Source organism: Ictalurus punctatus, chromosome 19, assembly GCF_001660625.3.
Source record: "Ictalurus punctatus breed USDA103 chromosome 19, Coco_2.0, whole genome shotgun sequence".
In the NCBI taxonomy this organism is placed as follows: domain Eukaryota; kingdom Metazoa; phylum Chordata; class Actinopteri; order Siluriformes; family Ictaluridae; genus Ictalurus; species Ictalurus punctatus.
The window spans coordinates 15,394,745-15,417,994 of NC_030434.2; the positions used below are offsets into that span (position 1 = coordinate 15,394,745).

At 37.0% G+C, this 23,250-nt stretch overlaps 3 protein-coding genes across 7 annotated transcripts in view; 1 reads left to right on the forward strand and 2 right to left on the reverse strand.

Moving 5' to 3' along the window:
• The first annotated feature begins 3,601 nt into the window (after positions 1-3,601).
• On the forward strand, positions 3,602-14,990 carry cd9b (CD9 molecule b). 2 transcript variants are annotated; one of them, XM_017494735.3, is made up of 8 exons: positions 3,602-3,808; positions 11,578-11,680; positions 13,056-13,153; positions 13,409-13,483; positions 13,563-13,664; positions 13,799-13,888; positions 13,999-14,082; positions 14,232-14,990. In XM_017494735.3, exons 1-8 carry the CDS (start codon positions 3,740-3,742, stop codon positions 14,295-14,297), a joined length of 687 nt encoding a protein of 228 aa, XP_017350224.1. In that variant the 5' UTR covers positions 3,602-3,739; the 3' UTR covers positions 14,298-14,990. The 2 variants fall into 2 exon arrangements, with proteins under 2 accessions (XP_017350224.1, XP_017350225.1); XM_017494736.3 differs by lacking the exon at positions 3,602-3,808 and adding an exon at positions 9,644-9,843.
• A 1,103-nt stretch (positions 14,991-16,093) lies between these two features.
• LOC108280010 (small lysine-rich protein 1) lies at positions 16,094-19,642 on the reverse strand. Of its 3 annotated transcripts, XM_053688153.1 has the most exons (4): positions 19,257-19,640; positions 18,892-19,033; positions 18,563-18,647; positions 16,094-16,995 (listed from the first exon to the last, which is right to left on the reverse strand). In XM_053688153.1, exons 3-4 carry the CDS (start codon positions 18,563-18,565, stop codon positions 16,735-16,737), a joined length of 264 nt encoding a protein of 87 aa, XP_053544128.1. In that variant the 5' UTR covers positions 18,566-18,647; positions 18,892-19,033; positions 19,257-19,640; the 3' UTR covers positions 16,094-16,734. The 3 variants fall into 3 exon arrangements, with proteins under 3 accessions (XP_053544128.1, XP_047018069.1, XP_047018068.1); XM_047162113.2 differs by having other exon boundaries at positions 18,563-18,650; positions 18,892-19,642; XM_047162112.2 differs by having other exon boundaries at positions 18,892-19,640.
• A 1,267-nt stretch (positions 19,643-20,909) lies between these two features.
• Positions 20,910-23,250, reverse strand: part of strip2 (striatin interacting protein 2) — a 38,291-nt gene continuing 35,950 nt past the window's right edge. For both annotated transcript variants that reach the window (XM_017494782.3, XM_017494781.3), the window contains one exon: positions 20,910-22,282. In XM_017494782.3, coding sequence (XP_017350271.1) covers positions 22,032-22,282 — 251 coding nt within the window. In that variant the 3' untranslated portion in view covers positions 20,910-22,031. The remainder of the gene's footprint in view (positions 22,283-23,250) is intronic.

Consider the following 23,250-nt stretch of genomic DNA (forward strand, 5'->3'; position numbering starts at 1 on the left):
AAAGACTGTGGCTTCATGTTTGAGCACCCATCATCTCCTGCTCACCAGTCTTTGCCCCATCATGATCAGGACGAATTACAATTGCCTCACCTGCTCCAGAGGAAATGCTTCTTGCACCTGACCTCTTTTATAAAATTGCATTTATTTTATTTATTTATTTATTTTTTTAAATAAACAGTTATTTGGAATATAAGGGCTTTTATGCTTCTGCATTTCACACAAAGCAGTAATATCTTTAAAAATTAACCATTTTAAATAGTTGCTGGATGATCCCTGGGTATTCCATTGGCAAGGATGCTATTTACAAAGAAAGCTCAATCTATCATAATATATACAGTGCCCTCCACTAATATTGGCACCCTTGTGAGGTAAATATGAGCAAAGAAGGCTGTGAAAAATTGTCTATTGTTTAACCTTTTGATCTTTTGTTAAAAAAAATCACAAAAATACTCTGTTTTCATTGATATCAACAATTGCAAACAAAACATAGGTTTATCAATAAAAAAAAATCTTTGTTAAAATTTGTTAAGTATAGGTGTGCAACAATTATTGACACCCTTATAGTCAACACTTTGTGCTACCCTTTGATAAGTTGACAGCTCTGAGTCTTCTCCTATAATGCCTCATGAGGTTGGAGAATACATGGCAAGGGATCTGAGACCATTCCTCCATACAGAATCTCTCCAGATCCTTCAAATTTCGAGGTCCAGGCTGGTCACTTCAGTTCACCCTATGGGTTTTCTATGGGTTTCAAGTCAGGGGAGTGGGATGGCCAGGGCAGGACCTTGATTTTTTGACAAAATGTCACGGTCCTCTGGCAGAGAAACAGCCCCAAAACATTAAAGAGCCACCACCATATTTAACCGTGGGCATGAGGTACTTTTCCATATGGCTACCTCTCTGTGTGTGCCAAAACCACCTCTGGTGTTTATTGCTAAAAAGCTCTATTTTGGTTTCATCTGACCATAGAACCCGATCCCAGTTGAAGTTCCAATAGTGTCTGGAAAACAAGACACTTGAGTTTGTTTTTGGATGAGAATAGAGGCTTGTTTTCTAGAAACCCTTTCAAACAACTTGTGGTGATGTAGGTGACTTCGGTTTGTAGTTTTGGAGAGTTTCTGACCCCAAGACACAACTAACTTCTGCAATTCTCCAGCTGTGATCCTTGGAGATTTTTTGACCACTCAAACCATCCTCTTCACAGTGTGCTGAGACAATATAGACAAACATCCAATTCCAGGTTGATTCATAACATTTCCAGTTGACTGGAACTTCTTAATTATTGCCCTGATGGTGGAAATGGGTATTTTCAATGCTTGTGCTATTTTCTTATAGACACTTCCCATTTTGTGAAGCTCAACAACCTTTTGCTGCACATCATGGCTATATTCCTTGGTTTTACCCATTGTTATGAATGACTAAGGGAATTTGGCCTGTGTGTTACCTCATATTTATACCCCTGTGAAACAGGAGATCATGGTTGAACAATGTCCTGTTCCCAATCACCCAGGTGTACTAAAAATGTAAAATATCAATGGGAATATACTTCAAATATATTTTCTCATATTAATTCATGGGTGCCAATAATTGTTGCACACCTATATTGAACAAATATGTTTGATATCCATGAGAGCAGAGTATTTTTGCAATTTTTTAAAATAAAAGATCAAAAGGTTAAAGAATAAAGACAAATTTTCACAGCCTTCTTTCCTCATATTTACCAAGGGTGCCAATATTAGTGGAGTGGAGTATTTGTTTGTTGATGTTTCATGTAACTAACAGTGCCTTGCATGAGTATTTACCCCCTTGAACTTTTCCACATCATATCTACAGAAAATAACCCATAATACTGTTGTGGAGGAAAATCAATATAAAAAGGTTGGTGGCCGGATAAGGAGAGCATTAGGTGAAGAAATAACAAGGAGGCCAGTGATAATTTAACATGATGCTACCGACACTGTGCTGCATTGTGGGGATGGTTTTCTCAGCATGAAGAGCAATTTTAGGTTTCCACCAAAACAAACGTCCTACTTGTGACTATTAAATTAAAGAAATTCATGCTTGTGACCTGAAACTTGTGCGTTCAAATTCCCAAAAGCTCTTTTACATACGTCAACTGTATTTTGACTCTTGTAAGTGATTCTGGATCAGAGCTTCTGCCAAAATGAATACATTTAAATGTATTTCCTTCTTTTGATGATAGTGCTTTAATTCATAATAATTCCTTGCTGGCACATTCTACTGATTTTAAATATCTGACATCTATTTTGTTCTGGTTGTGAAGAATGACGTGCGGCACTGACGGATTTGGGTGATTGGTGAGTGGGTGAGGGAGAGCGGCGCCTTGACTGTGACAATGGGCTCTATTATTCTGTACAAAACAGTCCCTTTGCCAAGGCACAATTGTCATCCCCACTGTCCTCCTGTCTGTACCAGTCCAACACTAGCAGACAAAGCTATAAACATTATTGATACGAGGGAGGATGATCTGTCACACTCCATATATACAGTGTCAAGCAAAGATGAGTAAGGCACTGCATATTAACTATCAGCACTGACAGTACGTGTAAAGGGCTACACATTTCCCTGCGCTGGATTAAAATTAATATATATTTTATAGACTTATGGTTACTCAATGACATTTTCTGGGTGTGTAGTTGGTTTGTGTCACAGTGCTAGACCTCTGTTTGTTATATACACTGTAATCCTATTGTATCCTATGAACTATAAAAAATAAAAATAGAAAATGGAATCTGAAAAGAAAATAATAGCTGCTTTCAGCATTCATCTGTTGTAGTGGCACTGCAACAGCACTGACCTCAGCTTACCTCCTTCTCTCCTGTACATGGAGGAGCATCCCATACATTTCTGGACAGTTCTGTGCAAATGCAGCCACTGTAAAACAATGATCTCACTGTCAGAACCTGAGTCATTATAGAAAAACTTGACTTTTAAAGTAAAAAAATAAATAAAAGGTTTTACATGTATTCCAATATTTTTTATAAATTATATTTAATATTAATGTGTGTGTGGCATCTAACATACATGATGAAATATATTAACAGCTAAATAATCCAAAAGCTGTTCAGAGGATACAAATGCCAAGTCTATCATTCTGGATTTCCATTATTAATATCTCAACACTTACATGTTGGCCTTTTTCTTATTTATGAAAATGAAAATAAATGGGGGAAAAATTATGTTCCTCTGGTTCCTCTGTAGGTTTCTTTGTGACAATGTCCATTATAACTATATAAATAAAAGTCAATTGAATTGTGCAGACTGTTGCACTCAGTTACACACACACACACACACACACACACACACACACACGTATATATTATTTATTTATTTATTTATTTTTATTTTATTATTTAGCTGGTTTGATGTTATGCTACACCCCCAAACTGCCTGCTTCCATAATGTAGTGTTTGAAAATGTAGCTGTGTTATTAAGTATGCAGTTCATCCCCATGTCTTATTCCTCTGCTCCTCTGTGGTCCTTTTGTCTATGTACTGTTATTCACTCCTCCCACCCTTTCTCTCTCTTTCACTCCAACTCACAAACACACATAAACACATCTCTCATATCCCCACAAGAGGAGTGGCACTGACCATCGCAAAATCAACACAACTTTCTCTCTGCGTTTCTTTGGAATATAATTGTTTTATCATCTGGAAGAGAAAAACCATCTGCGGTGACTTTATTACAAGGTTGTGACTTCTTGGTGGAATTTGTCATGGCAGCATTAACAAGTGGAGAGCAGGCGATCAAATATCTCATTTTCGTCTTTAATTTTTTTATTTGGGTGAGTTGCAATAATCCTTTATTTCTTTTTGTTTAATTTCATTCTAAGACATAGGCAGATGCTGGTCAATCAAGCTTTTCACTAGGATAAATATGGATAAAATGTAAAAATACATTGCATTTGTGATATGCATTTACTTGTTTACTTTTTATTCAATCATGTGTACATCACAATTCTTCCAAATCGAAACATATGGGATTGGTCAGTATGCTCAACTGTGTAAATGTTAGTGGGGCAATACTGATTAACGAACAGCTCTATATTCCAGATTGCAAATAAACTGTGACCATCTCCATTAGCTGGATTATGACAGTTCTGGATTGACCTGAGCCAGTGTTTCCCAGTCCTGCTCCAGGAGTTCCCCAGCACTGTACATTTCTAAGTGTTGATTTAGGTGTGCTGGTAGGACAGAGAACACTATGTACAATATTTTGAACCTGGTTTTAGTGTACAGTAAACTTCTATTTATTTTATAATGGTAGCTTTGGTTTAAATTTCTGAAATTGCAGAAAGATTTTGCGCTAGTTTACACTTAAAAGGAAAGAAAAGTATATCCATAATGACTGGTTTTAATAGGAAGTCCATTATGGTGGACAATCAGAATTAATCCCTAGTCAAGGTATTAATCCCTGGGACATGGTAAAGACATTTTAGGTAAAGGGTCACACTACATTTAATCTCAAGTGGTCTTGGCCCAAAAAATTCAGTTTAGTAGACAACTTTTCTGCATTTATCTGATACGTACATTGTGAATGCACAAGTAGGGTATATCACTTACATATGAACAGGGAAAAATATATATATTTTCCAAATTATGGTTTAACAATTTACGACGTCATTTTAATGCCATGAAAAAATAAAGTTTTTTCTGATTATAATTTATAATTTATCTATTTATAATTTACTGATTATAAATAGTTTTTTTTTATTAAAATAAAGTCATAATATTTTGAGAATGAATTAAAAATTACGAGAATAATATACTTTGAGAATGAAGTCAAAATTACGAGAAGTCGTAATATTTTGAGAATAAAGTCAAAATTACTAGAATAAAGTCATAATTATGAGAATAAAGTCAAAAATACACCATGGTAAACATTTTATATTGGATATTCGCAGATTCGAGATTCGCTCTTCTATTTCTCAATAATCACACAAAAATGACCAAATGTGTATTAAAAATATACTTTGATTTCTGTCCACTCCAGAGCAAGAAAATACACATTTGGTCATTTTTGTGTGTTTATTTCTTGAGAAATAGAAGAGCTTCTCTCGAATTCTTGTTGTTGTTTTTTTACATGGCACTATAACGCCGTCGTAACCATTCATACACACAGTGCTTGCATAGTATTCACCCCCTCTTGAACTGGGATTTGGAAAGAGACATGGTTCCAGCTTCACATTTTCAGTTTACTAATGAAATGAAGGCGATTGCTAGTGGTCACTGGATGATTACTCCCTCTAGTGGAATAACAGAATAACAGTTTTTTTCCCCCTCAGAATTTTCCCTTTGCATTCAGAGTTATGGCACATTCCTGTTATGACATATCACAGCTCTCATGTTTCTAGCAGCACTGTTTACACTACAGCAGGCAGTACAGTAAAGCAACTTTCTGGTTTCTATAACACCACATCACAATGTGTGTCCACCATAAGGTATTTAAGACAGAACCGACTGTAAAACACCACCATTGTGAGTGTTGTGAAAGAACCATAAACACAGAAGCAGTACTAAAAACATGGATGTGGTTTGTGAATAATGATCCACAAGACGATTGTAATTTAGAGCACTGATTCAAAGATCATTTGGCAGTTCAGATTAGAACCTGGATAGTTGAATAAAAATGTCACCTGGTCTGATTAATCTTGGTTTATGCTGTGACACGCAGATGATAGCCTCAGAATTTCACATCAAAGAATGAATCCATGAACCCAACCTGCCTTGTGTCAACAGTTCAGGCTGGTGGTGTTGGTGTCATGGTGTGGTAAATGATATCTTAGCACACATTTGGCCCTTCAATACCAATTGAGCATTGTTGGAATACTACAGCCTGAGTATTGTTGCTCACCATACAGTATGCATCTCTTTATGGCTACATTTAACCAATATCATAACGGATCCTAGTATGATAAGACACTATTTCACAAAGCATGCCATCTCAAACTGGCACCATGAACATGACTTTGAGTTCAGTATTCTTCAATGTCCTCCCAGTCACCAGAGCACATTTAGGGTGTGGTAGAATGGGAGATTCACAGCATGAATGTTCAGTTGACAAATCTGCTGCAAATAAAATGGACCAGAATTTCCAGCACCATGTGAAATTCATGCCACAGAGAATTGAAGCTGTTCTGAGAGTAAAGGGTATCCAATCCAGGTTTGGTCTGGTGTTCCTAATAAAATGACCGGTGCTTGTATATCGTTTTTGAGCTACTGTAAGTCATGTTGTAAATTCCATAAGAGTACTTCATGTTCATATGTTAGCTCAGATATGCCCTACATCATCATACTGGAAAGGAGGGCAACCAAAACCTTCTCCCAAATTTCTGGTATAGTTTCACCCAGAGCCACCAACATCATAACGGAAAGAAACCTTTGTCCATCAACAAGGCCTTGTGTTTTATGTAGCTGGATTGTAGTTAGTCCATGACACTTGTGATCAGGTCAGAGAATTAACAAACACAGCTCTGCAGACTTAGAATAAAACTTATAAGTATACATTACAGTACACTAATGGTGTCATTGCTATACAGGGATCTTATTCGTTCGATAGAATGTGCATTGGAATGCAGCCCTGAGTTGTCATTGAAGGTGAATTGCTTGCTTACTGTAAACGTCAGATTAATCTACACAGTAGAAAACGGCGCAGCACAAACTATGTTACAAAATGTTCTTCTCAAGTAGAAAGTGTCACAATAGCAATTTTGTCCTAGCAGACAAGGAGAAATTCCCAAATCTTTCATCCAGTGGCTAGGGAAATCAAACCAAATGGAAAGGGCAAGTTGGTATGGGTGTGTCACACTCACACTCCAGACCCATGCTACACATCAGCTGTGGTGTTTTAGTATTGGGCAGTTTCTGAATATTTTACTGAAGGTTCTCTTAGAGTTCTGGTGTATAAAATTATGAAAAGTATATTAAATACTTTATATATATAGTATATATAGTATATATATATAGTATATAGAAAAACAAACCATAATAGAATTAAACAATATTGCACAAGCAAGAGTGCGGTTGAGTATCAGCTCGTCTGTAACTCGGCTGTAGGCACAAGCCCGCAGTGCGAGCACAGATGAACTTGACTGGTGGAGTGATACACCCAGCAAAACTTCCCGGTGCAGTTATACTAAATATAAGCACTCTTGGAATGCCACTCGGCCAATCAAATTAGTGGACTGGAACTAATTGTTGCATAATGTATTCCTCATTGGAGGGAAAACAAATCCCAACATGGAAAGGGACACCTATAGTTAAATATGTGTTTATAGGTGTGTTAGCCCATTTTTATAAACAAGTTGTCAATTTGGTTTAAGGCTTATCACCCACAAGACTTTTAGAGTGAGGCGTGGCAACTTGCAAATCAGATAAAAAGTCATTGTTTGCACGTTTGTTAAACTAGCTCCAGGCGGAACAATGCCTAATCGCATCATGTTTAATTTATAGCATAGACTCAAATTCCTGACTTTCCAGAATGCCTTGAATGTCACAAGAGGCAACTCATACTACCTTAGTCATGCTGCTAACTATGCCATACCCATACCCAGCATGTTGTTATTACTTGCACTCTGTTGTGTGCATTAAAAACCACATGAAATGGAAACCACAACATTTCTTTTTTTATAACATGACAGGTTTCTGAGTAAAATATCAATATTTTTCCCTGACGTATGTGAATGATAACATGGAAAAATAAGAATTTTGTTAGGTATTGGTTACAGTTATAAGTTAGTGGTACCTGTACAATATGAACAGGGGCTTTTTGAATATCAAGGTAAAAATAAAAAAGTAACGTAATAAAAGTTAAAATATTTTATCTTCAAACGTTTCAACATTTCATCTGATATTTCAGGTTCTACACCTCTCTGGCACCACTTCGGAAGTTTTTAGAGAGCATGGAAACAGACAGTAAAATCATACACCTTTTTCATGTAAACAAGTATCCACCTATTTGTCAGTCATCAAAACTATTTAGCATTTACAGCATTTGGCAGAGGCCCTTATCCAGAGTGATAGACATTTATCTCATTTATACAGCTGAGCAGTTGAGGGTTAAAAGCCTTGCTCAAGGGCCCAGCAGTGGACACTTGGTAGTGCTGGGATTTGAGCTCATTATCTTCCAATCAGTAGTCCACCATCTTAACTACTGAGCTACCACTGACCCCTATGGAGGCTGAATAAAGAATGGAGAGATATTCTATCAGCCACAACAGAGAACAATAAAGACAATACAGAACAATGGCAAAGTTGTGTTTGCTTTCCAAGATTCCAGCTGGAGAACCAGTCTTGAATTACTTTTTCACACAAACAAGAGAATATGAACTCCAGCAGCTTTCTATAGATAACAGGTTTGGTGACCAAATCTGGAGCAACACTTTAGCTTGCTAACTTGGTCACTTCTCCTGTAATGCTATTCTTTCAGGAACAGGCATGTTTCAGGCATTAGGTGGTCTGCACTTATATAGCGCTTTTATCCAAAGTGCTTTACATTGTGTCTCATTCACCCATTCACACACACACACACACACTCACACACCAATGGTCGTAGAGCTGCCATGCAAGCTGCTAACTTGTCATCGGGAGCAACCTGGGGTTCAGTGTCTTGCCCAAGGACACTTCGGCATGTGGAGTCATGTGGGCCAGGAGTCGAACCGCCAACCCTACGTTTAGTGGCCAACCCACTCTACCACCTGAGCCACAGCCGCCCAATATTTTTGCATTAGTCATTTTAAAGTTACAGGATGTATGATTTTGAATTTTTAAAGTCTGAGGTAGAAAAATGCTATTGAAAGCTACTTGCACGTCAGTATTTCGTAGCATGGCTTGTGCTGTGTTCTTCCTCCACTGTGTAGATTAATCCCATGGCTCTGAATGTCTCAAACCACACAATGCACCCTTCATAGCAGGACTATTTAGTAATGGAACCAATGGTGTACATTTACTGTAGTAGTGTGAAGTTGTGTATTCTCTAATCTTCCCCCTGTTGATGAATGACTACGGAGAATTTGGCCTCATTTTTATTTCAATCTAAGTTGAAAGTGAAATGCCTAAGTTACTTATTTATTTATTTATTTATTTATTTATGTTGTGACAGGTTGCCTTTTTTTTGGGGGGGGATAAAATAATTTTTTTTATTTAAATTTACTTCAATTAAATATTAAATTACTCTCATTTTTTTGTGTGAGATTACACGAATTGATCAGTATTTAACTATTTCTTTCTCTCCTGACCCAATACTCGTGTTTCATTTTTGTAAATAAAAACAAAACAACACCTGCACTGCAGGTTTAAATAAACACAGAAATCCCCAGTTTACTCAAACAAAATTCTACAGATCAGTTGCCTTCATACACAAAGCCACAGCCTCCAAGTCAAAGATCCAACATCCACACCAATGAGTTTATTGAAAAGGCAGTTATATTAGAGATATCAGATACACCTGCACTTCCGTGAACATTCCACTCACCCCTATTTCCTGAATCCTACCACCTACCACACCTTGTCCCTCCCACACTTTTCTTTCAGCCATTCAAATGAGGCTCAGGAAAGTCATAAAGGGTCATGGTTGGCTGGTTGTTTTGTTGCAGTTTTTTTTTGTTCTTTTCTTTTTTTTTCCCTTCCTAGTTTAGGCTCTCTATTTCTCTTAAGGGGAGACATACGTTCACAGAATTGACAGAGCTGTTACGCACTTCGTTGTGGTTTAAAAGTTTGATTGATTCTCTTCACTTGGAAATCCTGAAGTTTAACTATGGGAGTTGGAGGTGGTTTAAGTTGCATCAAGTACTTGATGTTTGGCTTTAATTTCCTTTTTTGGGTAAGTATTTATTTACCTTTTATGTTGGCAAATGGTTGTAGTTTGTTTAAACCAGTAATGTATATAAACATATTAGGGTTGGCTAAATAAACATGTGCTTTAATCCTTTATTAAATTGATCTTGTAATTCTCTGGGAATTGTTTCAAACTTCTTCTGAAGTGGTTGGAATAGCTGTGTTTGAGGTATAGGAGTTGAGAGATTCTAGACTTCATGGAAGTATGACTACTGTTAGGAAACTACTTCCTGTAAATGTGTTTTGCGCTCATTTATTGTAACGGCACTTCCAAATAAATGAGAGTGCTGTTTGAGGGGAAGTTGTGGCCTGGTTGTGGGTTAAACTAGCAGCTAGGAAAGACGCTTCAAGCACTTCAGGAAGTTAAATTCATAGTTATAATTTTACTTAAACAATGTTGCCCTCCAAGCAGGGCGTAGGCATTTTGGTATCCATGACCTGGTAATTCAAATATGGTGGTTTGTTTGTTTGGCTTTTTTTTCTTTTCTTTTTTTCATTCTGTGGCTAAATTAGAAGGTTAAATGATTTTGGGTATATTTACAGATGAATGAATGAATGAATGAATGAATAAACAAACCAATAAATAAATAAATGCTAGGTCTGGATCATATCTGTCTTGGATGATCTTACTCAAAGGGAGATTCTCAGCAGAAAACTCTTGCTAACTCTAGGACTAATTAACTTTTGTCAGTGGAAACCTGTTCTCCAAATCGGGGCTAGTGCTTGATGGTTTACTTAGCAGGGATTGATGATCTGTATTGATTGAGGTACTCTAATCAGGAAAAAACAACAAAAGAAAAAATAAAATAAACAAATGAGGCATAAAGGTTCCTATATTGGTTATAATGGATTTGGCTCCCTGTAAAGCCAATCTGTAAATGGGGAGTTTTTCCTTGCCACTGTTGCCTCTGGTTTGCCCATTAGCAATAAATTCATACATGTAAAATCTATATCCTAAATTTTTATTTCTGTAAAGCTCATTTGGACAGTGTTTGTAAAAAGCACTGTACAAATAATGGTGAATTACACAATACTGGGGTTTCTAACCAGTTTGTGTTCAGGAGTGCTAAACTTGAGTGACACTGCCCACACCCAAGTCTCATTTTTATCTCAACAAAAAGCTATTTTAACTCCCGATGAAACTATTTACAGAAACCCAAGCATGGCTTGTCAAACATATGTTTTGTTGCTTGACTTTAGGTTTAACCTTAATGTGGTTCAACATGTTTGTGCATTAGTAAGCGTGCCTGCCCACTGAATGAGTCACACAATAGTGAATACCGTACACTTGTGGAAGTTATATCAGGTGATTTTAACTAGGTTTGTCTCCCAAACATCCATTTATATTGTGTGAACTGTTGTCTGCCTCTTGAGTAAAATCCCACATAATGGGAGATAATGCAGTGTGGTATGAGACTGATTCAGTGTAGTTTCTTTTGGAAGTTGTGATGCAATGAGGATTAAATGAAGTCAACATTGTTCTTAACTCTGAGGTAGTGAGACTGTCTGTTTTATTAGGCCGGTTGGTCTTGATTCCTTTGAGTAGAGTTAATTCTTAACCTCCAATAAGTGCTTTTTACCTATCCAAAACTGAGCTGTTGACACATTTCCTTAACTGATATGGTACCATTGTGCCAGTCTGTAACTGAGACTGCTATCTTGCTGCTGGGAAGAAATGCAAACAAATCTCACTTCCATGTTTGTGTTGTGCTTTAAATAGCTTGCAGGTACAGGAGTCCTGGCTGTTGGTCTCTGGCTACGTTTTGACAAGCAGACTGCAGGCCTTTTTCAAGTGGCTGATGCCCCTTCCACATTCCTTGTTGGTAAATAAAGTTCACTCTCATTTAAGATTCAATATTGTTTTCAGCATTCAGAGACACAACACTGTTCAGGTATCAGGATTCAGTATCCCACCCAACCCCCACTGCTGCCCTGTTTGTGTAGTCATGGAAACAGGTCACACCCAAAAAATGTTCAGTCATTTGAATGTGGTCATGCGAGCTGAGAGATTGGCACACACCACAAAGAGCGGAAATGTTAGTGTGTATATACAGTACTGTGCAAAACTCTTAGGCTCCCAAATTTTTTTAAATACAAATTCTTAGGTTTTTATTTTATGACTTTTTCATTGAGTGGAATCTACACAAAAACAGTGTAGATTACTAAACATTACTTTTCAACAAAGTCATGTTGCAGTAAAATGTTCATGTTAAAGAATTTAACACATTATTCAATATTCCACTTTTCAGACAAAAGATATAACGAATGTTGTCTGGTTCATCAGCAAAAACAGAAGCAAGTGCACCAGTGTCTGTAGAAGTGAGGCAGATATTTTTTTTTAAAGCAAAGGGTTTTCACACCAAATACTGACTAGTTTTTGTTTACTGCTCTTTGAGAGAGATTTTATGCTTTAGTATTTTTAAAAAAAAAATTTTTTTTTTTAAATAAACAGTGTGGGGGTTTGTTGATCATCATGATTAAAGTCTAGTAATCCCAAACTTTGAATGAAATGCCTCTATTTTAAGAATTTGATGTTAGTGGGTTTGAAGTGAATCTAAACTTGCACTGTGAATTGTTTGCCTGTCAATCTGATAGGACTGCTGTGTAAGTTTTAGTTAGTATGTTAGTAGGTGACATGCTCGACTCATAGCAGTAGTCTTGTTTAATAAGACAGGGTAAATGAGGCATTATGTTTCCCCCTCTATATCCTCCTGTTTTCTGCAACCCATCAGAGAAGCATCATTTTCTGAATTCTTCCCCCCAAACCAACAGAGACTCATTGTTCTGTCTTGTTTGTTTACCCTGTGAAAAAATGTTGGGCTCTTTCTCCCTTCATTAGTTTGTAAGACCTCATAACATGACCACAATAGTTACATGCTGTGCTGCAATGGCAAATATCTTAATGATGGGTTGCCTACAACAATACATAGTGGGTGGTGTTGGTCAGACTTCAGCACTGGGTCTGTTCTGTTTGCACTCCCTGCATACTGAATACGCCTATGCAGCACAAAAAGAATGGCTTGGAATATGGCACAGTGGTTAACACGAGTGTTATTAGGCAAAACCTAAATTATGCTAAAATGATTTATTATTGTTTATAATATATTAAACATGAGTGTGTTGAATCTCTTGTTAAATATCTTGCTGAGTTATTGAGGGGTTTCTTTGTTCATACTGACCACTCTTTGTGCTGCTAAGGTGTTTACATCCTCATTGTGGCTGGGGCACTTATGATGGTGGTTGGTTTCCTTGGGTGCTGTGGAGCCCTCAGAGAGTCTCAATGTATGCTGGGATTGGTGAGTGCTATAGCATCCTGAAGAATTCATCTGACTTTTGGGATGTATTCTGTATATTTTATGTGCTAACTTATAACTTGTAGCTTACTATACTACTTACAGTAACTAATACAATTAGGAGGCTGCATCAGAATTGTAAATTTTTACAACGTTTTGATCAACAGGTATTTGCTGTGTACTTGGGACATTGATACAACATCATGCTCTGAACATGTAACAGTAAACATTGTGTATTTACTTTCTCCATCTCTGTAGTTCTTTATTTTCCTGCTCATCATCTTTGCAGCAGAAGTGGCCGCAGGAATCTGGGGGCTGTCCAATAAAGACAAGGTAATAGATTTCTACACTCAGCATGGAGTTTTTCCTTTTTTCAGAGATTAGAACATTGCATAATTACTTCCCACCCCAGATTGTTGAAGAGGTAAAGCAATTCTACGAGCAGACCTATGCAGCTTACCAAAGCACAAAGCAGCCAGCACTGAAAGAAACTTTGACAGTCATTCAGCTTGGTGTAAGTCTTGCGTTTTATGTCCTTTTTTCTTTCTTTTTTTGGGGGGGGGGTTAAAACCTCTGGCCATTTTTCACCCTGGTTGAGTACCTTTTTTTTTGTTTGTTTTTTTTTTTTTTTGGTTCTCTTTTAATTAGCTTCAGTGCTGTGGTCCAACTGGAACTGTTTTTGATGGTGCTGCAGACACCTGCCCAAAGAAGGAGGGTTTAGCTCTGTTAATCACAACGGTAACAATCCACCTTTAACAAACCTAGTCATCATTCTTCTTATAATGACCAACACTTTGGTTGTTTTTTTTTATGGATAACTTGCTTTCCTTCCATCATTATTTGTTTAGAGTTGCCCAGCTGCAATAGATGAGTTGTTTAATTCCAAGATGCACATTATTGGAGGTGTGGGCATTGGCATTGGTGTGGTCATGGTGAGTAACATTTTGCAGAAACAGATGGCTACTTTGAGAGAGATATATATATATATATATATATATATATATATATATATATATATATATATATATATATATACACACTAATCTTATTAATGTTTGATGTTAACTGGCTTTACCAACAGATCTTTGGCATGCTCTTCAGCATGTTGCTCTGCTGTGCTGTCAGACGAACACGAGATGTTGTGTAAAGGGACTTGCGGATTCTTCCACTTCGCAACTACCTGTCTGGCCTTTAAGTGTAGGCCATGTGTTCACTGCCAAAGCACACGGCTTCAACACCCCTTAATATATTAAATTGCGTTTCTAATGCAGTTGCATACCCGGGTGAAAATATCACTGGAGACCACTGTTTATACCCCTGAGTTCTACCATAACAGATTATCTGGTTTGCTTGTGTATTTTTAATTTTTGCTTATAGTGTGTATGTGTCAAGGGTTTTTTGGGGTTTTTTATATATATATATTTTAACTAAATTTAGCAAAAGATTGATTTCTTTTTTTTTTTTTTTTTTTTTTCTTTTTTTTTTATAACCATATTTTCCCCATATATCTATACTGGATTGTTAACTCTGAAATACTTAATAAAATTACAACTCAATAGTTTGATTTTCTTGTACAAGATCATAGGCAGGAGAAATCATTGAGCAGCATTTACAACTCAAATTATTACAGCACTGACTTCTGCACCTTCAAGGTACTGGCTCATAAAACATTTCAACTGTTGGTTAAAGAAGGTAAATCACAAAGCTTAAAAAAATTAATTGATGTATTTTAAGTTATGGCAGATTTGAAGTTTAGTACACTTAAACTGAATATTTGCTGTATGAAAGTGAAATATGAGCAGTTTAACTTTTTTGCACAAATAAAGAGCAGTCCAATCACTCTGTGGCTAAGTGTAGATGGCTTAATGTTCTCAGTTGTATTTAGTAGAGAATCAAGCAATGGGGCATGCTCGGAAAATAATGACTGGGGTGGGTGTGATGCCATTACCACCATGAAGTTGATTATTTTCTAATGACTGCAAATCATAAAGCATTTTTCCACTTGTACCACAGCAATTTGCCAAATGCTGATCATATGATAATATGAAAATATGATCACTGTGTCATGGTTGTTTGTGCCGGACAGGCTGCTTTCAGGAACTGCTGCCCACAGTTGTGTGCAGGAAACTATAGTAGAAAGCATAGTAAAATTGCTTTTATAAATGACCCACATGCATATCAAATCATGCCATTTCTTTGATCTTAATGTTGCAATATTAGGATTGCCCATTGTGACTAATAGGTTAAACCTTTTTATTCTTTCAGTCTGCCTTGTACCTATAATTTCACACGAGGTGTAGGCCTACGTTGTGTCATGGCTAGCTGAATGCTAACTACTGTATCTAGTCACTGACTCTCAATACTGGTTGTTGTGATCAGTTTACAATAAGTTATGTTATAGCTAGGCTTGGGCTATGAGGACATGACTGTGCTTACTGTACTGCTTATGAAACTGCTACATTTTTAAATCAAGGGTTTTTAGAGACAATCTTGAAAAATATCCACTGATTTTCAGACATATTGTAACAAATGTGTTCAGCTGTATAGTATTATAGAATTTTGTTTCTCTTGAATCACTGTTTTTATAGGATGATTTTATCAGTGAGTGTTGCTGTGCAAATAAGTTGCTTATGGACATAGGGAACCACCTTCTGCAACTTTTATTACCTACTAAGGAGATGTAGAAACTTCTATACAATTCCTGAATATTTATCATTTTGTAATGTATGAGAAATTTTGTGTACACCTCCATTATAAAAGAGCTATGCCTCCTCTGATCGTGGATTAGTTGAAGTGATAACTCAGTGCTGCTGTATTGCTGAGGTGTGCTCCATCTGCACAGGAAGAATGACATTCTCTCATTTGGGTCTGTAAGTTTGTCTGCTGGTTTTATTTAGAGAATGGGGGAATTCACAAAATAGTCTATTAATGTAACTTATGCAGCCAGTTGTGTTTTTACTTGCTAGTCAGTGATGGTGCAGATAGTCTAATTAAATAATGCCAGCTATGTTTGCAGATCAAACTAAACCACCCTCAAAGTTACTTTTTAAAAAAAAAAAATTTTTATTGTAGCATCCTCTCGGAGAGCTTTTGCCTTTCATGCCCTTTTTCACTCTGATCTACCTGACTGCTTCTTGTCCATTCTTCAAGGCCTCTATTGCTTTGTGTTTCATGTTAATTACAGAAGCTGGATGGAAATGAAGCAAAAGACGTCCAATAGTGTTGTAATCCTAGCAGGTTCCGTGATCTATTAATGATCATGTTTAACTATTTGTAGGATTCAACAGCACTGTGTACACTGAAAATAGCATATGCTGGTGATTAATGAATACCAATGTAACTGGTCATTAATATCAACAGTCTAAAGAGGGCAGTGAATGAATTTGGAAATTATGTAATTAAGTGCTGAATATTTAGTTTTATCTCAGAAATACTGAGCATTAGTGTCACACATGCATCCATGAGTTGGGTTCATTAAAAATATATACAGCATTTATTCAGAATTGATGTACCTGACAATTTATCATCTACAGAATATATATGGCTGATATTGTTTCAATTCACAGTAAAGCTGGTTCTCGTCCTCATTTTTTGTTTTTTTGGGTTTTTTTTAGTCCTTTTCTTTTTTTCTTAGTGGCTTCAGGCCAGCCAAAGCCTCTGAACTCCAGGCAGTCCACTGCATTATGGGAAATATAGTAGGCATTCTCCATAGCAGCTGGGCTCAGAATATCCACTGCTGGTTTTGTGCATGTAGTACTCGCTGACCTTTTCTTAGATGGCCGTTTTTTGTCACTCTTTTTCCTAGGTTTGGCACTATGGGACTTGGACTTTTTGGTTCCTTTAGGCTGTAAAAAACATTGGGGAATGCATATTAGGGTTTTCAGTCATCCATGTCAGTAAGTTGTCTAGTAATGGTATGAGATTATTTATATTTATGTAGACAAAACATCATCAGATTTTTACAGAAGTCCTAAAAGTAGACAAAGAGATCCCAATTCTACAAATGAGAGAAAATGATCCAATATTACATCTGTGAGTGGCAAACGTATGTGAACCTCTAGGATTAGCAGTTAATTTGAAGGTCAAATTACTGTCAGGTGTTTTCAATCAATGGGGTGACATTATGTGTGAGGACAGGGGTCTGATACGTGTTTGGGGAAGTGTATCATGGCCCGAATAAGCAAGAGTTTTGAGCACCTCAAAAGAAGAGTTGAACATCATGAGGCTGCAAAAGTTTACAAAACCATCTCTAAATAGTTTGGTCTCCACCAATCCACAGTCAGACAGATTGTGTACAAATGGAGGAAATTCAAGACCCTTATTACCCTCCCCAGGAGTGCTCAACCAACAAAGAGAAAAATCCCTCCAAGAGCAAGTGGTAATTGTCCACGAGGTCACAAAGGATCCAGGGTAACTTCTAAGCAACTAAAGGCCTCTCTCACATTGGCTAATGTTAGTGTTCATGAGTCCGCCAGCAGGAGAACACTGAACAACAATGATGTGCATGGCAGGGTTGCAAGGAGAAAGCCACTGTTCTCCACAAAGAACACTGCTGCACGTCTGCAGTTTGTGAACATGGACAAGGCAGAAGGCTATTGGAAAATGTTTTGGGGATGAGAGCAAAATATAACGTTTTAATGAGAAAAGTTATGTTTGGAGAAAACACTGCATTCCAGGATAAGAACCTTATCCCATGTGTGGTTTGGGCCTGTTTGAATTGCCTTTACTGATGGAACAATTAATTTTGAATTATACCAGCGAATTATAAAGGAAAATGTCAGGACATCTGTCCATAAACTGAAACTCAAGAGAAAGTGGGTCATGCATCAAGACAACGACTTTAAGCACACAAGTAATTCTACCAAATTCAGTGGCCAAGTTAAAGTCCTGACCTTAATCCAATAGAAATGTTTCGGAAAGTCCTGAAGCAAGCAGTTAATGTGAGGAAACCCACCAACATCCCAGCGTTGAAGTTGTTCTGTTCTAAGGAATGGACTAAGATTCCTCCAAGCCGATGTGCAGGACTGATCTACAGTTACCGGAAACATTTAGTTACAGTTATTGCTGCACAAGGGGGTCACACCGGTTACTGAAAGCAAAAAGTTCACATACTTTTTGCTCATTCACAGCTGTGTAATATTGGATAATTTTCCTCAATAAATAAATGACAAAATATAATATGTTTGTCTCATTTGTTTAACTGGGTTCTCTTTATCCACATTTAGGACTTGTGTGAAAATTTGCTGATGTTTTATGTCATATTTATGCAGAAATATAGAAATTTCTAAGGGTTCACAAAGCATCACTGTACATACCAGGCTACATTTAGACAAAGAAAAACATTTTCTAATCTTTGTGGTTTATTTCTCATGACCCATACACGACTCATATCCTAATGTTATGCTGACTTACCATTCTCAAGTGTCAGCTTTTCTCAGGTGAGTACTGAAAGGTGAGTACTGAAAACGGTGCAAATCCCTGGGGAATAGCTATCCGCCTTCTCACGCGCGCACACACACACACACACACACACACACACACAAAATATATATATATATATATATATATATATATATATATATATATACACACATACATACACGTTCACATTGTACAGTATGAACCTATAAATGCGCATGCGCGCGTAAAACTGTCCATTTCTACAACCGCTGCAGCATAAGGCAATTACTAATAACCAGAAAACACAAATATTATTATAGTTTAGAGAAAGACGGTCTTACCTGAGAGGAGAATTACACCATAGGCTCTTATTCTCCGCGGAATAGCTTTGTTTAGATCAGGTTGTCCTGGAGACACGCGCGCTCCATGATTTGCACTTACCTACTGCACGAGCTCAGAGGCGACGAGATTTGGGGGCGGGGCCTGAGGTCCAGAGCTCCCCCAAATTAAATTAAAATTCAAAATAACGAAATCTTTTTTTCCGAATCTAAGAGTAATAGGTTTATAAAATATTGAACTGTATTATTTTAATTACATCTGCTGGTGCATTTGTTAATATAAATAAATAAATAAATAAAACACCTCAGGGAATCAGTAAACTAAAGTGAACTTGTGTAAAATGGTATATTTGCCCATGATTACGTACCTGAAAATATAATTATTGACGACTATCCAGGCAGACGTTAGATCAGTAGGATAGGATTACAGCGTAAGTAATGGTGTGTTTAGAACGGTCAGTCTGGATACACACATTCTCTGCCTTTCTATAATTCTCAACGTCTAACTAACTATAAAAACCAAAATAGGAAGAACAGGAAGCATCCTGCTGGAGGAAGCATTTCCCCACAATGACCAACCGACATTTTTTGAGATCTTAAGTGGTCACAAATCCTGTTCCTGGAGATCTACCTTCCTGAAGACTTTAGCTCCAACCATAATCGTGCCCACCAGACCATCTAATCATAATCTTGCCCACTGGATCATATAAACATTGCCTTAGGGTTGGTGACCACTGAGTTAAGGAAAAGAAATTTCTCTGTCCCACGAATACAGAAGCAACTCTTCACAGTAGTAGGGTGTAGTAGTATTCTTATAAAATATTGTTTGTTATCAGGAAATGTATTGAATACCACAGAGTATTATGAGTAAAAACAGCCTTCTCTTCAAGAGTGTCAAGGAGGAATCAACCTTTGCGTGAAGCAATGCTATTCACAGAATGTTTTTGTTTTTTTACTACATTTACAATTTACATTAATTACATTTTACATTACATTAGTTTCTATTAATAAATATCAGTCAATGACTGAAAAGTAAAGCATGCAATATTGTGAAAAGGTACTTTTATTTTTTTTTTTAAAATACTTTGACTAGTTTGTTTTCAAATCAGTTCAGTCGGCTCACCTATAAAAACCATTAAAAGAACCAACTCTTTTTGCAAAATACCCATTGACGAGTCCACAGAAACTCAACATAATCCAGTCATTTGATCACTAGGCATGAGTTTCTAACGTGGCCTTCTGAAACCTTTTCACTGGAGTGACCTGGGGCTATCTTCCCAGTCTTCGTAGATATGACTAATGTGAAATTAAAGTATTCCTCTTTTACTGTACTGTCATGGATTGTAAACATCTGGAATAAGCAGCTTTTTTTTGCACATTTTACTACCGAGGTCAAATTTAGCAGAGTGATTTACAGTATGTCATGGTGTCCTCTAGTTCTACAAACTCACAACATTGGCCCTTGCAATGCTGACATCACCAAAGGAAGTAATATGCAAATATGTCCTTTACTAAATCGTTTTAATTTGTTTCTGTGATCGTCCTGACCAATTTTTAGATGTTTCAAAGCAAAGTTGTCACAGATTCTCAGCTTTTAAACAATACAGCAAAACAAATAAGTTTGTATAGAATAGTGTAGACCAGTCAATAGCCATGGGTTCAATTAGTTCATAGCAACATCTTTTAATATATTAAGGCATATTGCAAGTGCAATATGTAGCCATATAATTACGATATCCATTCTGTGCAGCCACTAGATGCTATTGCTCCCTTTTGTTGGATCAATATCTCTGTACAGAGGCATCAGTCAAAGCATGTAATGGATCATTTTGAGCCCAGAAGAACAGAGATAATTACATATTAAGAACAGACTTTTAAATTCTGTGACATTGATACTGGATAATAAGTAAGACACAATGAATAGGTGCAGCTGATTAAAAGATTAAAATATGTTCCATGACAGTTTGAAACATTTGCTTGGCAGCTCTTCATAATTCTCATATGCTATACAGTGAAATTGCTGTTTTTTTGTTTGTTTTAACAAAGTATTTAAACTTGCATTGGTCTACAATTATTATTTATAGGTATGTGATGTCAGGACACAAAATGTATGCATTTTGATCATTTTTAACAAATAATAAAAAATAATCAGCATAGAAAACAATTTTGGAAATGAAGCATATAAAATCCCCTCTTGGTTAAACAACATTCAGTAGTAAAACAAAGACTCCATTTAATCATGACAAGTGAGTGCAAGAAGAGAGAGGTGAAAGAGAGGGAGTGGGGGAAAACAGAGACAGGGGAGATGTCATAAAATCGTGTTAAAAACCAGCACCGTTATGTTGGAACCTTGCTATTTGTATAGAGGGTGATGCTATTCACCAAGGACACTTCTGTGCTTTTGTGTTGTGCTGTTAGAGCTCATTTTAAGTAGACAGTATGGTAGGCGGCTCTGACGTCCAACATACAAAAAGAAGCGTGACTTTCTCAAGGATGTTTCTCCAGTACACTGAGTGAGAGACACTATGCAGGACGTGAGGGACAGCAGCAGTCTCTGGAAGGAATCTTTACAGACCAGTTCTTCCGGTCCTACTGACACATGAGTAATGTTTGTGGTTGCCATATTGGTCTTTGTTTTTTCCTTCTTCTTTTTTTTTTTTTTTTTTTTTTTTAAACCAAGTCTCTTTAGCTTGACAACATGCATTCTTTTTTGTTCTATATACATATGAGTATGCATCAAAAATAAAAGTCTTATCAGCAGTTCCAGACTGAGAAAATTTGAAAAGAATAGATAAATAAATAAATATATACCTTCACTCTTTTTGAGGACATACTTATAATACTTACTTCTTTTGTATTCATGTATTTTAAAAATGGTCATTTGTATACAATGTAAAGGTTGAAATGGATATGTTGTCTTTCATGCTGTTGTCAGGAGTACACTTGAGAGGATTGTGTTTTACAAATAAAATGAGTTACCATGTCAAAACCCACACATTGTATTTGAAGAGATCTCTATTTACATGCATTTGTTTCCAGGAAGAATGGCACTGGCATCGTGTGCTCTGTCTGCATGTGTGTTTGTCTGTACATGTGGGATTCTGATACCGGTTCAGTCTAATACAAGTTAACGTCTTGCTGCATTACTGGGATTGCAGCAGGCCTTCCCATTGGATGGGTTGAGAGAAGACCTCTCTTTCCAGCCACATCTCATAGCTATAGTGGAAGTCCTCGGGCAGCTCGACTCGCTGGCCAAGCACACTCTGCAGGCAGTTATCCACTGGGACAAACTCACTATTCTGGTTCTTATCATATCGCCGTGCATTGAACTTCTCAATGCTCTCCCGCAAAGCGCATTCCTCCGCCTGAAAGTCCCATGGCCGTGCGTCAATATCTGACAGATAAGGACAGAGAAGGCTATCAGTGCATTTTAAAGGGTTGAGTGTAGAGTTACAGTTGCTGCCTGATTTTTCATAATAATAAATGAATACATTTCTATTGTTGCCAATTTATTGGTTTTAACCTGATATGTGTATGATTTCTGATCTAAAGCAGAGATCACAGTGTATTTTCACATCATTAGGATGGCGCAAAAATCTAAAGATTATTGGCAGTCATTGTGTGTTATCATTTTAGAGGAAACATAGTGGTGATATTATCTAGCTAGCTGTGACTTACTGTATAACCAACATTAAGAATAAAGTGAGGCAAAAGTCTGGTACTGAATAATTTGCCATTCCCCATTTTACTTAACAAAGTCTCAAAATTAACAAACTATTTGGCTATTGCTTGATTCTGACATTCCTCCTGATCTTATAACTGTAGCAATGGTTTCTCAGATTTCTCAGTACCACCTAACCCAGGGGTTCATAAAACCTTTCCAGGGCAAGGCCCCCCAAATGGCATTAACATTTGACCGAGGCCCCCCTTTTGCAATATGTCTTTAAAACACAATAAAAACACAGATTTCTGAATATATCCCCCCCACCCCTTCTTTTTATTAATAATCACATCTTACATCTTTACATTACATTAGGAATTGATTGTGTGTGTGTGGTTGTCTGAGAGTGAGAAAGAGAAAACATACTAGTGGGAGGGATGGGCACACCAAATTGTTGAGGCCCCCCGGGCGCCTCTGGTGGCCCCAACATTGAAAACCACTAACTTAAGCTATTTTTGGATTGATCATTAGTGTGGAGTTTTACTACACATAATATATTTGTCATTTGGCTTGGGCTAGCTGTTCTTAAGCCACTACTTCAGGAACCACATCCTGACCCCTCCTATCATTCCAATTGATCATTCCATACAATCTCCAACATTATTTTTCTATGTAAGGTTTGGGGAAGTTGTAGATCACTG

Excerpts from the sequence above, each read along its gene's own strand:
- cd9b (XM_017494735.3), top strand. The coding sequence starts at position 3,740 with ATGGCAGCATTAACAAGTGGAGAGCAGGCGATCAAATATCTCATTTTC. Across the intron at positions 13,484-13,562 it reads GGCTGTCCAATAAAGACAAG|ATTGTTGAAGAGGTAAAGCA; the intron begins GTAATAGATTTC and ends TTCCCACCCCAG. Across the intron at positions 14,083-14,231 it reads TTGGCATTGGTGTGGTCATG|ATCTTTGGCATGCTCTTCAG; the intron begins GTGAGTAACATT and ends CTTTACCAACAG.